Source organism: Electrona antarctica (genome assembly GCF_951216825.1).
Source record: "Electrona antarctica genome assembly, chromosome: 5".
Taxonomy (NCBI): domain Eukaryota; kingdom Metazoa; phylum Chordata; class Actinopteri; order Myctophiformes; family Myctophidae; genus Electrona; species Electrona antarctica.
The window spans coordinates 33,486,396-33,500,885 of NC_136810.1; the positions used below are offsets into that span (position 1 = coordinate 33,486,396).

General features: G+C 45.4%; 1 protein-coding gene across 1 annotated transcript in view; it reads right to left on the minus strand.

Annotated features, from left to right (window-relative positions):
• Window positions 1-14,490, minus strand: part of LOC306924123 (transcription factor Maf-like) — a gene marked incomplete at its 5' end in the record, with an annotated part of 81,363 nt that overhangs the window by 65,189 nt on the left and 1,684 nt on the right. Inside the window, one exon of the mRNA XM_079502481.1 lies at window positions 4,696-4,766. Coding sequence (XP_079358607.1) covers window positions 4,739-4,766 — 28 coding nt within the window. The 3' untranslated portion in view covers window positions 4,696-4,738. The remainder of the gene's footprint in view (window positions 1-4,695; window positions 4,767-14,490) is intronic.

The window sequence follows — 14,490 nt, forward strand, 5'->3', positions numbered from 1 at the left end:
GGGGTGAGGGACAGAGAGAGACTGAGAGAGAGAGAGAGAGAGAGAGACAGAGAGAGACAGAGAGAGAGAGAGAGAGAGAGAGAGAGAGAAAGAGAGAGAGAGAGAGAGAGAGAGAGAGAGAGAGAGAGGGAGAGAGAGGTGGGTCTGCCGCCACGCTCCCAGCTTCTGAACCTTCGTCTAATGTGACCTCTCCACTCCCCAGCCGGTGACCTCCCGGGCTCCTCCTGACAGCCAGCCCGGAAAGTGCTGAAGCACGCAGGTGTCCTGCTGCTGCCACACACACACACACACACACACACACACACACACACACACACACACACACACACACACACACACATCAATGTATGCATGTGCACACAAACACGCATACACTAACACACAGTGCCACGTGCGCGTGCTACAGTATATACCATGTGAATGAACCCACGCCCACACACATTCATATAGACTAGAGTATGCTCACAAACAAGTATGCCATATACAGTACATTCACAGGCATGCGTGGACACACGTCCCAGCTCAGCAGCAAACGCCAGGGCCAGATTAACCCCCACGAGGGCCCCTGTGCAGATCATTTTTAGTGTCCCCCCATAGCGCGGACGCCAACGTCCCTGAACACAATAGAAGACAATAGAATAGGCAGATAGGTCCTACAACATTTTCAGCAGCTGTTGGCACAGCACAGCTCAGCCTGGGCCGGCCGTAAGAATGCAATACAGTGCAGCAGGTGAGGTGATAAGCACATCAATATAATGTTATGTTATTCTTATCTATCTATTTGTCTATCTGTCTATCTGTCTGTCTGTCTGTCTATCTGTCTATCTATCTATCTATCTATCTATCTATCTATCTATCTATCTATCTATCTATCTATCTATCTATCTATCTATCTGCCCCAGGGCAGCTGCACACAATGGCCTATATGGATTATCTGGCCCTGGCCAATGCTGTCATAATACAGATTGACTATTTTAACCCCATCACCGCCGTACAGAGCCTACAGGCTACTACTTACTGTACATACATACACACATACACATCACTGCAACACCTTACGTGAGTGCAGATCAACATGGAATGAGTTCTGTACTTTGCCATGGGGGGGTCAGATCAACATGGAATGAGTTCTGTACTTTGCCATGGGGGGGTCAGATCAACATGGAATGAGTTCTGTACTTTGCCATGGGGGGGTCAGATCAACATGGAATGAGTTCTGTACTGGCCATATACGGAGCATGTCTTGAGTGTACGGGGGTTGAGGTCAGATCAACACATATGGAATGTCAGAACAGGTCAGCTCCATACAGTATATGGAGTTTGATGAGGGCCCAGGGAGGGCTGGGCCTTAATTTCCGGGCCTGTTGAGAACTCTAGCTTTTGCCGGCTGCTGGGTGGGGCTGCACTAATAACTTTGGGGAAGGCCCGTCTAGAGTTTGAATGGACAGGTGGGCCTGTTGAGAACTCTAGTTTTCGCCGGCTGCCGGGTGGGGCTGCACTAATAACTTTGGGGCAGGCCCGATAGTTTGAAATTTGAATAGACAGGTAAAGTCAAAAGGGAGACATCGAAGAGGAAGGATGGATGGGGAAGTATCAACATAATGGAATATGAACAGGTTCTGACATAATCCATGGAGATCTAAGGGTTTGAGGTTTGAGGTCAGACGTAGAGTTGCTGGCCAATATTGATGACATCAGGGATCTCCATATATGCATGGGCTTAACTGCGGCAGCAGGTCGCATTTACTATGACATCAGGGTCTCCACATCTCCATCCCTGATGATGTCACATGATGTCACGAGACCTAGGCACCATATATGGTGCCTGACACACGGGAAATGCATGACATATATGCCAAAAAGAAAATTAGACGAGAGAGAAGTGTGTGTGTGTGTGGGGGGGGGGGGGGGTGTCGCCCCCCTGCATCCCCATCCCTCCCACCACACCCCAGCCTTTGTAACTCTGAGAGTGTGCAAAGTAAATGACACCAAAGGTCCAGAGTTAAATGAACACTGAGGATTTTATTGTGTAATGTGGACAACGTGTCAGCGGAAAGAAGAAAAAAGAAGCTTGTGCTTCATAAACGCTGAGCTCACGAGGAAGAGGAGGAAACATTGAGCTCCTCGCCGTATACAGTAAAGTTGCACGGTAAAATTAGCTGGCTGCTGACGCGGTGATTTCCCCCCGTCCACCCTCTCTCTCTCTCTCTCTCTCTCTCTCTCTCTCTCTCTCGCTGCACCGTATAAAACTGAGGTGTCCAGAGTCTGTCCTGGGTCCTGTGCACGTCTCTGACTGTGTGTGTGTTTGTGCGTGCGTGCGTGCGTGTTGGGGGGGTTAGGGTTAGAGTTGTATTACAGTGGTGATGAGTCGGACTGGCTGGGGAGGCTGATACCCCATAGCGGCACCCATAGCATTGACCAGGCCTTTAAATAAAGCCTTTCGATTCCTCCAGAGCGGGAGAGAAGGTCACTGCCTGCCTCTGGTTACCCTGCTCTGTCTGTCTGTCTGTCTGTCTGTCTGTCTGTCTGTCTGTCTGTCTGTCTGTCTGTCTGTCTGTCTGTCTGCCTGTCTGCCTGCCTGCCTGCCTGCCTGCCTGCCTGCCTGCCTGCCTGCCTGTCTGTCTGTCTGCCTGCATACATCCATGGTTACCCTGCCCTGTCTGTCTGTCTGCATCCAATCATGGGCCAGCAAGCAACCCTCCTTCCTACAGTCCCCTATATAGCTCTCTCCATCACCTCCTCCTATACGTTTTTCTCTTCCTTTCTTTTCCTATACCGCCCCCTTTGCTCCATCCCTCTGTTTTGTGTTGTGTTTTTACCCCCCCCCCCCCCCCCCCCCCCCCCCCCCCCCCCACACACACATAGTCAACTCCATGTGTGGGCCCGTGAAGCCTGATTTATAAATCCATCATACGGAGTGTGCACCGAGCTGTTCTCTTCTCTTTGTCAGTTCTTCATTCCCTGCCATCTACTTCGCGGCACACTGCCAGACTCAGACTACCGGCCAAGGTGCCTGGACCGCTGAGCCACGGCCCAGGCCATTCCCTGCCATCTTCTGTCTGTAACCATCCCCCGATCCCCCCACCCTCCCCATCCCTCCATCTGTCTGTCATCTGTCTGTCAGCCGGACGGACGGATGGACGCGAGACAAAATCAGAAGAGTACAGCATACGACGTGAATGGATTCTCCCCACAGAGAGGGAGCTATAGCAAAGGTTACGGGGATCAGAGGGCAGTGCATGGGGGTGGAAGGTGGCAGCCATGTCCCCTGAGCACTGGCCATGTCACGTCTCTGCGTCACAGTCATAAGTAACAGAAGACCACATAGCAACTCAACCACTGAACAATGTCAGAGAGAGAGAGAGAGAGAGAGAGAGAGAGAGAGACAGGGAAAGAGAGAATGAGAAACAGGAAGAGTAAATGAGAGAAAACGTTACGCAGATGAAAAGAGTATAGCGATGATTAGAAAGAGAATATAGCGAATCTCCTGTGACTGCTAAATGCTGGGTTTTGGAAATATTAAGGATATCGTTTGTATTTTTCTTTCTACCACAGTAAAATGCTAAAAGTTAATTTAACTTAAGAATGGACCCACAGTGGAAGATTTTGCTGAGTACTTTATATTAATATTGACCCTGTTCACTTCAATTCCTTTATTTTAGACTTCCTTCCTTTGGAACACAGACGGTAAACAAGAAAAAATAAAGGTGTTTCTTTGTTTAAAAATATATTTAAATGTCTTGTTTAGCTGCATATTTAGCTGCATGTTTGTTATTCAAAATGTCAAAATGAGGTGCAGTTGTGTTTAAATAATAAATGGTAAATATTTATCAGAAGAAATGAGAAATTCTAAATAAATCTCAATTTAAAAGATTTAACTTAAATGCGTATTATTGTATGAGATGTATAAAATACAAAATGCCTTTGTACATGTAAGATGCTCACAGCTGCCTCGTGAAATTCAATGCATGTATTGAGCAACATGAAAGATGCACATTTGAGTCACGTACAGTAACCACAGGCACAGATATTTTCTGTCGTTCTAAACATCAGTGATTAAAGTGTGAACACAAAATGATGACAGAAGTATTAACCAGTCAAACTGTAGCATCCCTATTCGGGGGATGTGAACTTGTAGGTGGGTTATTTTTGGCGAAGGGATATGGTGTAGGGGAGAGGGTTGGAGGGGGGGAGGAGACCAAGTGCAGAGCCCACCCCAGTCAATAGGAAGCTATTGATTCACGTCAATGTTATAGAGGGTTTAAGGCAGTGGTTTTCAACCCGTTTCATTTCAAGGCCCATTATATATTCGGCTTTTGAGCCACGGACCTCCATTTCATGAGATTTAGCCTCTCAGACCCAAAACTAAAGAATATTTTGTTGTTGTTGGATAAGGTTTTGTCTACAATTCCATGCTTTTGGCAAACGTTTATCAAAATAACAATTCTTCTACATTCTCTAATTGTGTAAACTTCTTGTAAATGAAGTAATGCAGATGTTTAACAATAATGTAACTCTTGAGAGTGTCAAATGAAACCAAATGGACCTGTACGGGTCCATTTGGTTTCATTTTATGCTCTCAAGAGTTAACAATCTCCATCATTTAGCTGGGGACCACCTAACCCCCTCAAGGACCACTGGTGGTCCCCGGACCACTGGTTGGAAACCACTGATTTAAGGAGAGCGAGGAGTTACCTCAGACGCCAGGTTTGAGCGGTGGACACGTCTCAGCTCACTATCACAGATGGAGGAATTTTCTTGACGTCCTAAAATAAGAAAATAAATTGTGGGGGGAAAAAAAAAACATTATCAAACACTCACCATAACAAGGTTTAAAATGTTTCTTTACATAATGAATCTTAATTGATAAAAGCAATTGAAGCTTCATTCCAACACAGACGTGTGTGTGTGTGTGTGTGTGTGTGTGTGTGTGTGTGTGTGTGTGTGTGTGTGTGTGTGTGTGTGTGTGTGTGTGTGTGTGTGTGTGTGTGTGTGTGTGTGTGTGTGTGTGTGTGTGTGTGTGTGTGTGTGTGTGTGTGTGTGTGTGTGTTTATATTTCAATCCTTGTGTTTATATTTCAATCCTTGTATATGTGTGTACCTCTGTGTATGCATGGCAAACACTATTATATACACCATGTATTTTCATAAGGCTTGAAAGCCTTTGCTGGACTTTATGTGCTAAGAACAGAACAGGGGGCACATGGGGACAAAGTGTATTAATGCCCCTTCATCCATCTTTAAACAACAAAGAGGACCATTCATTTCCCTGTAATCCGATTCACACATGGCCAAATGGACTCTGACCCACTGGGCTATGTGGGGGTTCCTACTGACAGACGCAGAGACAGAGAGCGGGCAGGCAACCCTAAGCTATGTAGGGGTTCCTACTGACAGACGCATAGACAGAGAGCGGGCAGGCAACCCTAAGCTTCCCAAACTATAGGAACATAGACAGAGAGCGGGCAGGCAACCCTTAGCTTCCCAAACTATAGGAACATAGACAGAGAGCGGGCAGGCAACCCTTAGCTTCCCAAACTATAGGAACATAGACAGAGAGCGGGCAGGCAACCCTAACGCCAGGGCTCCACCGGACGCGTTGCGTCGCGTCAGCGTCGCGTCAAAAAACGCACCGGTTCAATTTTAATGCACGCGTCGCGTCTCCGTCAACGCGGGCAGTGGAGCCACCCTTCATTGATTAAAAAGGGAACATTCCCTGACGGTGACGGAGACGCGACGCTGACGCGCCCGGTGGAGCCCGGCCGTAAGCTATGTAGGGGTTCCTACTGACAGACGCATAGACAGAGAGCGGGCAGGCAACCCTAAGCTATGTAGGGGTTCCTACTGACAGACGCATAGACAGAGAGCGGGCAGGCAACCCTACGCTATGTAGGGGTTCCTACTGACAGACGCATAGACACAGAGCGGGCAGGCAACCCTAAGCTTCCCAAACTATAGGAACAGCCGCTACAAAAAGTCATAAGTTCTCCTGCATCATTTTCTGTTGGGTCAGTGTATGTACCGACCGCAGAGTTGGAATAAGACATGGTGGCTGCTGACACGCACGCACGCACGCACGCACGCACGCACGCACGCACGCACGCACGCACGCACGCACACACACACACACACACACACACACACACACACACACACACACACACACACACACACACACACACAGACTTACTTCTGCACGCATGCATATTCAAACAATCCACCAGCACACATTCATACACATGCACACAGCTTGTGTCTGCGTCACTAGGCTTTCAGAGAAATGGAGGCCCCTTGTGCGGAGCAGGGGGGGGACAGAGAGGGGGCTGCTACATGGCAGCAGTGTGTGGGGTCAAGGCCTTTCCCAGGTACAAATAAAAGGGAGAGCAGAGACTCTGGAAGAGCTGAACAACACTATGGGTCACCTTGCCTGGCAAAGAGATCAATGTCTGTTTGACTGGCTGCGAGAGCGAGGGGGAGAGAGAGAGAGAGAGAGAGAGAGAGAGAGAGAGAGAGAGAGAGAGAGAGAGAGAGAGGGGCTGACTGCAGCAGAAGGGTAAATCACCTCTCCTGCTTCATTGAGATGCAGGTAAAACACACACAGGTCTTTGCTTATAGCTACGCACAGCAAAGACCCATACAGGACCATTTTTTATACTCTCAATGTTAAATTAACATTCCACATTTTGCTGTGTAGCTTCTCCCTGCATAACACAAACTCCTTGTTATACACACACGCGCGCCCACATGCACCCACGGGCGCATGCACGCACACACAGTGTATAATGTGCTCCATCTTTGAATACTCCCCCACTTCACAAATTGGCCCGAAATACCCCACGTCACTGACTCTCTGCCCTGCAACTCAACTCACACTATTGAGAGCAGCCGTTCAAAACATCAACACAGCCCCAGCTATGTTTATCTGAGCGTCGCAATATTATATGCTCAATTATAATTGAATCATAATTAGCCTTTCATCTATTGCCCTTTAGTGATGTATGCTGAATACAGCTTTTTATCCAAATGCAAATCTGAGGCAAATCTAACGGTTTGAATGCTACTGCTGCACATAAATATATAAATATCATCCAGGGCCTTTGTCTAAGGAGATCCTTTCAGAGCTATCCTGTATATGTCTGGATGTGTTTACAGTAATCTCAATTAAGCATCGGGTTACGTTATGGGTTATGGCATTTGATTGTAAGCGATCACGATACCTCCCCATCTCCCATAAGCTCCTATCTGCCAGAGCCATATGCCAGCGGGATACACACCACGGAGACAGCGACACGACCCTTTAGAAACACTGCATTCTCACCGCACACCCACGACACGGCAGGGGGACGTGTTAAATTATTAGGTTTTCAAATAAATGACACATAACTCAGCTGCCTGGGACAGTGTGAGACAGACACACACAGAGAGAGAGAGAGAGAGAGAGAGAGAGAGAGAGAGAGAGAGAGAGAGAGAGAGAGAGAGAGAGAGAGAGAAGGAGCGAGATAGAGCTCAGGCATTGCAAGCCTCAGCCTGGATGATGGACGGACTACAGGGGGACATAAATGTGGCTGATTTAAATCACTTTAAATGTAAATGTTTATCGTGCAGAGTGATGCGGATGCAGATTGAGTGGAAGAGATTGAAATTGTTTCCTCTTTTGAATGCGAATATGGCTTTAACCCTTTGGAGGGCTGCTTGGTTGGTTGGGAGGCAGGGGGGTGGTCGGGGGGGGGGGGGGGGGGGTGCGTCACAGGCCAGCGTTCACCGTCAATCAGGGAGGCTGAGCGTGCTGTATAAGCTAAATTAGTCAACACCCAGCTTCCCAAACAGCTGTTGTAAAAATAAAGCAATCGGGGAAACGGTTTTAACTTTTGCTCCGTTAGTGTTACATGAAGCAGTGTGTTAATATACATGCAAATTAAGTATTTTATCCTATTAAGAGAGTAGGTTATTATTACCATGACTTGTATATGGCTTACATCATTAGGTTTGTGTATAAGGTATAGGGGCACTACTGTAGGGACTGGCTCAGGGGTAGAGTGATCGGATGGGAACCAACCCAGGCTCCCCCAGAGTTAGTGTCGAAGTGTCCTTGAGCAAGGCTCTGAACCCCTAATTGCTCCCGATGTGCAGGTTGGTGCTTTGCATGGTTTCCTCCGGCATCCGTGTGTGAATGTAATGCACAATCTCTGTAAAGTGCCTTGGATAAAGGTGCTATATAAATGCACCATTTACCATTTACTGTATAGCTCTGGTCCATAGCCCTAATGCTAATTCTGCCCTGCCGATGGTGTCTAGCTCTCGCATGAAATGCAGACCAGCCTCTCTTCTGTAGCGGGAATATACGGGTTGTGTTATTAGAAAGCCTACTTTCATAGAAAAAATCTTTCCTATGAGGTTTTTCTCTTGGCAATATTGGTAGAGGGCGCAGTGGAGTAACTAAAAGTATTTATTTTCCGGTGGAAAAACAATCCCTTTCTGGCTAAAAAGTACATATTATATGTGTGGTGGGGGGCTCAGAGTGTGGTGGGGGGCTCAGAGTGTGGTGGGGGGCTCAGAGTGTGGTGGGGGGCTCAGAGTGTGGTGGGGGGCTCAGAGTGGTGGGGGGCTCAGAGTGGTGGGGGGCTCAGAGTGGTGGGGGGCTCAGAGTGGTGGGGGGCTCAGAGTGGTGGGGGGCTCAGAGTGTGGTGGGGGGCTCAGAGTGTGGTGGGGGGCTCAGAGTGTGGTGGGGGGCTCAGAGTGTGGTGGGGGGCTCAGAGTGGTGGGGGGCTCAGAGTGGTGGGGGGCTCAGAGTGGTGGGGGGCTCAGAGTGGTGGGGGGCTCAGAGTGGTGGGGGGCTCAGAGTGCGTCCACTAAGGGAAGTAGGCTTTCTAATTACACAACCCGTCTTTGTATTGGTGAGTAGAGTAGAGTTTATTTATTTTGGTCATTAAAAACGAATTAATTAATACAGTGCCTGGCTTTGTGTTTTTTTTTGCAAAAATAAATATTGACCAAAAAGGTGTAGGCTGAAGCCTAAGCTTGGTGAGTAGGTAAAACGTTCTTTATATTCCCGCTACAGAAGAGAGACTGGTCTGCATTTCATGTGAGAGCTATAGACGCCCTCGGTCCCATAGCCTTAATGCAGGGCAGAATTAGCATTAGGGCTATGGACCAGAGCTATAGACGCCCTCGGTCCCATAGCCTTAATGCAGGGCAGAATTAGCATTAGGGCTATGGACCAGAGCTACATTTACTGTAGCCTGCAGCGTCAACATGAAGACATAAATGATGGCGTGCCTACAGACTCAATACACTCAATTGAAGTGGAGAGTGCATGAACACCCCACCGCTGCAAGGTCGAATAGAAGACACAGTGCTGGACGGTTATTGAGCTCTCACACAAATAGACGCTCACTCACATGGCGAGAGTGCGCCCATCCCTTTGTCCCCCCATTAATTTCGAGACATTAAAGCAAAGTGCATGATGATGATTCAGATGTCAATATGGATGAATTTCAAAGTGATTTCCCATAGTTGACCTGAAAGAGAGAGTCCAATATTGTGACAGCGGACAACTGCATTATCTGTAATAACCCAATCATTGGACATAACAGCAAATGATCACAGTGCACACAGAGTCAATACGCCACGGAGGAGAATAGAATTTCACTTTTTGCTGATAAGATTAATCCTCATGTAATGAGCATGTGTACTGTGTGTTTGCGTGTCTACACATGAGCACATACTGTATGTGTGTTGGTGTGTATTAGGCCTATGTGTTGCGTGCAGTGTTGGATAGTAACTAAAGTAACTTATTACTTCAAGTAATATCATTACCTTTTTCCAGTAACTAGTAATATAACTAATTACTTTCACATTTCGAGTATAATAATATTATTTACTATTTTCCAAAAGTAAATAATAGTTACTATTTTCACGAGCCTTGGTGGTACTGTGGACTGTAGAGTGTTTATTAATAGTAGACTGGGTTGGGATGGACTTGCTTTGCAGGCTGCTGATTCGGTCTATAGATCTATTCTAGACTCTAGAGCGGATACGGAAAAGATGCACACTTGTCCGTACGTGTGAATTATCGCATGCGTAAGGGCCTTAAAACCGTCCGGAACAAACTGGGTATTGTGAGACTTTTGGGGACAAAAGATGCAATTACTGCAAGAGAAAGAAAAGTAAAGTAAAGTAACACGTTACTTTTGGCAGGGAGTACTTTTTTTTAAAGTAACTATACTTTTTAACTCAAACACATGGTTGCGTGCGAGTGAAAGAGAGTGAAACAGAGTGAAACAGAGTTAAAGTGAAACAGAGTGAAACAGAGTTAAAGAGAAACAGAGTGAAAGAGAAACAGAGTTAAAGTGAAACAGAGTGAAACAGAGTTAAAGAGAAACAGAGTGAAACAGAGTTAAAGTGAAACAGAGTGAAACAGAGTTAAAGTGAAACAGAGTGAAACAGAGTTAAAGTGAAACAGAGTGAAACAGAGTGAAACAGTGAAACAGAGTTAAAGTGAAACAGAGTGAAAGAGAAACAGAGTGAAAGAGAAAGAGAGTGAAAGAGAGTGAAAGAGAAACAGAGTGAAAGAGAAACAGAGTGAAACAGAGTTAAAGTGAAACAGAGTGAAACCGAGTTAAAGAGAAACCGAGTGAAAGAGAAACAGAGTGAAACAGAGTGAAACAGAAACAGAGTTAAAGAGAAACAGAGTGAAACAGAAACAGAGTTAAAGAGAAACAGAGAGAGTGTGAAGTCAGTTCAACTGCCACGGCGCTGAGATACGAGAAGGAAGTGCTGAAATGTTGTTTCCTGTGCATTCTGTCCTCCTTCAGCACAGGAAACGAATCAGTGCTACTGTATCCTCCTGCCCCGTGGTGTCTGGCAGCACACACACACACACACACACACACACACACACACACACACACACACACACACACACACACACACACACACACACACACACACACACACACACACACACACACACACACACACACAGAGAGAAAGCGGAGAGATTGCGCACAATTCACACCCTCGCGCAGTCATCAGCACTTTCCAATCCGTCACATCTGTGCAGCGAATAATACACCAAACAGGCCGAAAACATTCTCAAGAACTAAAGTAAAATCGTCTGTGTTTATTTAACTCAGAGTGTGTACAAATGGAACCAAATAGACCTGTTAGATTAACACTCAGGATTTTACATAAACCATTCAAATTCATATATACAGAGTCTCAACATGATAAAGCTAGTTTCCTGAAAAAGCATTTTCCAACTTGTCATAGCATTGAATACCGTCCCTAAATGAGGTCAAATAAATGCTAAAAGCAATCTGGTATAGATGAGACAGACCTCCTGTCTTACCTGATTCATACTTTGTTTGCTCGCTGGTGCCACGCACCGGAAATGGCACATTTACAAGCTCACAATGCATTGCGGTCTAAAGCGTTTCAGATCTGCTATTTTTGCACCTCAACACTGGTGCACAGCTATAAGTATAAAAGAGTCACAAATTCACCTACGTATATGAACGTTATTACAAGCAAGTTCTCTGTGAATGTCTGGCTGTAATCTGACCTGAACCCCACAGGCCAGTGAGGCCACCCATGCATAGAAACCTCCCCTAATTCTACCTGGTGTCCACTAAAGACGTATGGTGTCCCCAGTTCTGGGTTATAACACAAATGTAATTAAATAGCACACTATATTGACCTAATCAGATAGGAGGGCCATAAATTAGTGTGCACACGCTCACTAAAAGGCCCTCTCCTCTCAGCTAGGACACATCTCTGATCGTTTATCATCTTAAAGGAGCAGGAACCCGGCCAGCATCTCTCCCCCCTCTGTCTCTCTCTCTCTCTCTCTCTCTCTCTCTCTCTCTCTCTCTCCCTCTCTCTCTCTCTAGCTCTCTCTCTTAATCACAGGGAAAATCATTCCTTCCGGTAGGGGAGGGTCATATGTGGCCATGCTAGCCCTTCACTCTGAGGTCCAATCCAGGCCAGGTGACTGGCATAATGTAATGCCTGTACAGAGCAGAGATGCACAGCCAGAGACTAAACAGACTGCAGGGTGAGTGTCACAGTGCAGGCTGACTGCCATTCAGATATAGGGTCATTTCTTTTTACCCTGAGATATTCAGTCCTTAAAAAAAATTCAGTATCCCGTGCAGAACCTCTTTACACAAAGTAGTATATACCCCACCCACCCCGCAACATGCATCATGTGTGAACCACGCACGCACGCACGCACGCACACACGCACGCACGCACGCACGCACGCACGCACACACACACACACACACACACACACACACACACACACACACACACACATACTGTAGCACACATTGTGGCATTGACCTTGTAGGAGGAAAAATCCAGTCCACCTCTTTGGTTCCGTTGAACTTAAACAGTATAAAGTGGATTACAGTGAATGGACCTACGGCTAAGGCTTTCTGAGGGCAACATGCAGCTCAGAGGGTGATGATAGACCACTATAGAACATGTCACATTCTTTACAGTCCTAAACTGAAACTGCTTCAGTGAGTCTCAACTCTGCTTTGTGAGGACTTGAAGAACAGAATTGATCATTATACATGGATATCAACATTATAAGACTATACCGTAATCAATAGATTTTGTCGCAATATCAAATTTATTATGGCAGCAATGGTCAATTATTTTACTATTATTATTGTTTCATTTGAATTTACATATAGGCCTATATGCCAATTATCTGATAGCCTATTGTCAATATAATTGTAAAAATGTACGGTACTGATATATATATATTACTATTTTTTACTCAAAATTTGTGTTATAATTTCTCCTTTCAAACCATCTCTTGGCCCTATTTCTAAATAAAACCAATATGATTCAACAAGTCAACACATGCAGCCACTGAGTAAAAAGTACAAGTTTGCTCTCAACTTAATTATTAACTGAACTAGTTCAGGAAAGTGCTCTGTGTCTTGTGGTGGTCTATAACCTGACAATAATACTGTACACATTTGGTATAAATAGGCCTACAGTTGTGGTTTTGACTTTTGCAAATGCATGTTAATGTTATAGAATTATATGCAACAGGTAGGCTATGATACAAAGATGCAGGCAGCCTATAGATATAGCCCTCGTTGTTATTTCTTGAAATTAAAGAGGTGTATAGGCTATCACATTGAATCACCTCGTTTTCAATTTATTTTCCAAAGTGACAAATTATCAATAACACACACGATAGCCTATATAAATCCGTACAACTGGCCTTATATTCACGGGGGGGGGAAATGTTTACAGCATTGGAAGTGGGCGAAAATACGCGCTCCCCGTGCAAAGATTGCTGCTCCACAATTAAAACGAGGCTATAGTTCATTCATTGCACTGCATGCGTTCTATTGTTAAAAGTTATCTAATTGAACATATATGTCTAAATACGTTTCGTATCGTCTCATCAGGCACAATGTCAGACAAACAATATGCAAAAACTAAAAAAACAACAACTAAAAATGAAATAAAAATCATTTTCAAGAGAAAGCAATCTTTTCCATTCGTGGAGATTTATTGATGAATATATTCACTGTATTCCATTTCGATAACTGAACAAGGCCAGGTCGTATATTGTCCAGACAATACACAGCCTCGCCTACAGTGAAATCCAGGGCTTCAACAAATGATTTATGTAGTCTAAAAACTTAATTAGGTTAAAATAAAAGGAAAAATACATTTGAAACGAAATAAACTCGTGGGGTGCACCTGCCGCATTGTAGGCTAAATTATAAAATATGAGTGGACTATTTGCCTAATTTGTATTAATTTCATGCAGGGCATGCTATTTGGGCTCAGACTGGTCCTCGCGTATTATGTTCTGAACTATTTAATCTTCGCCCCACCTGTTGACTTATATAGGCTATAAGCATTTTACATGAGATTGTGCATAATATGAAAGTGATGTTATCAGCTTTAATAGGCCATAACCCGACGCTATCCTACATGAGTCTCATTAGGCTATTAAATAGCATTCAATGCAGAATTCCATTTTCGTTTTCCCTTTTTTTCCGAAGGAATCCAAAAGCAGGTCATAAAATGTTTCCAATTCAGCATGTGACACACACACACAGACACACACACACACACACTCGCGCGCGTGTGTGTGTGTGTGTGTGTGTGCGCGCGCACACACGCACACACACACACACACACACACACACACACACACACACACACACACACACACACACACACACACACACACACACACGCGCCGCTTTGCAACGAGGAGAAGATAGATTTCCATGTGTCCTGTCTTTCTGGAAACAGGAATCCGACCGTGACAGCGCAGAGGAATGCGTCAGCGGGTTTGGTGTAATATATGGACAGTGAGGGCCGATGTTACAAGACGGGGGTGAGCTTTCATGACGGCAGGGTGACGGATGAATTAACACTTTTTTGTTGCCCAAAATAAATCTCCAAAGTCATGAGCTGGAACATGTGTGGCATATGTATGCCATCA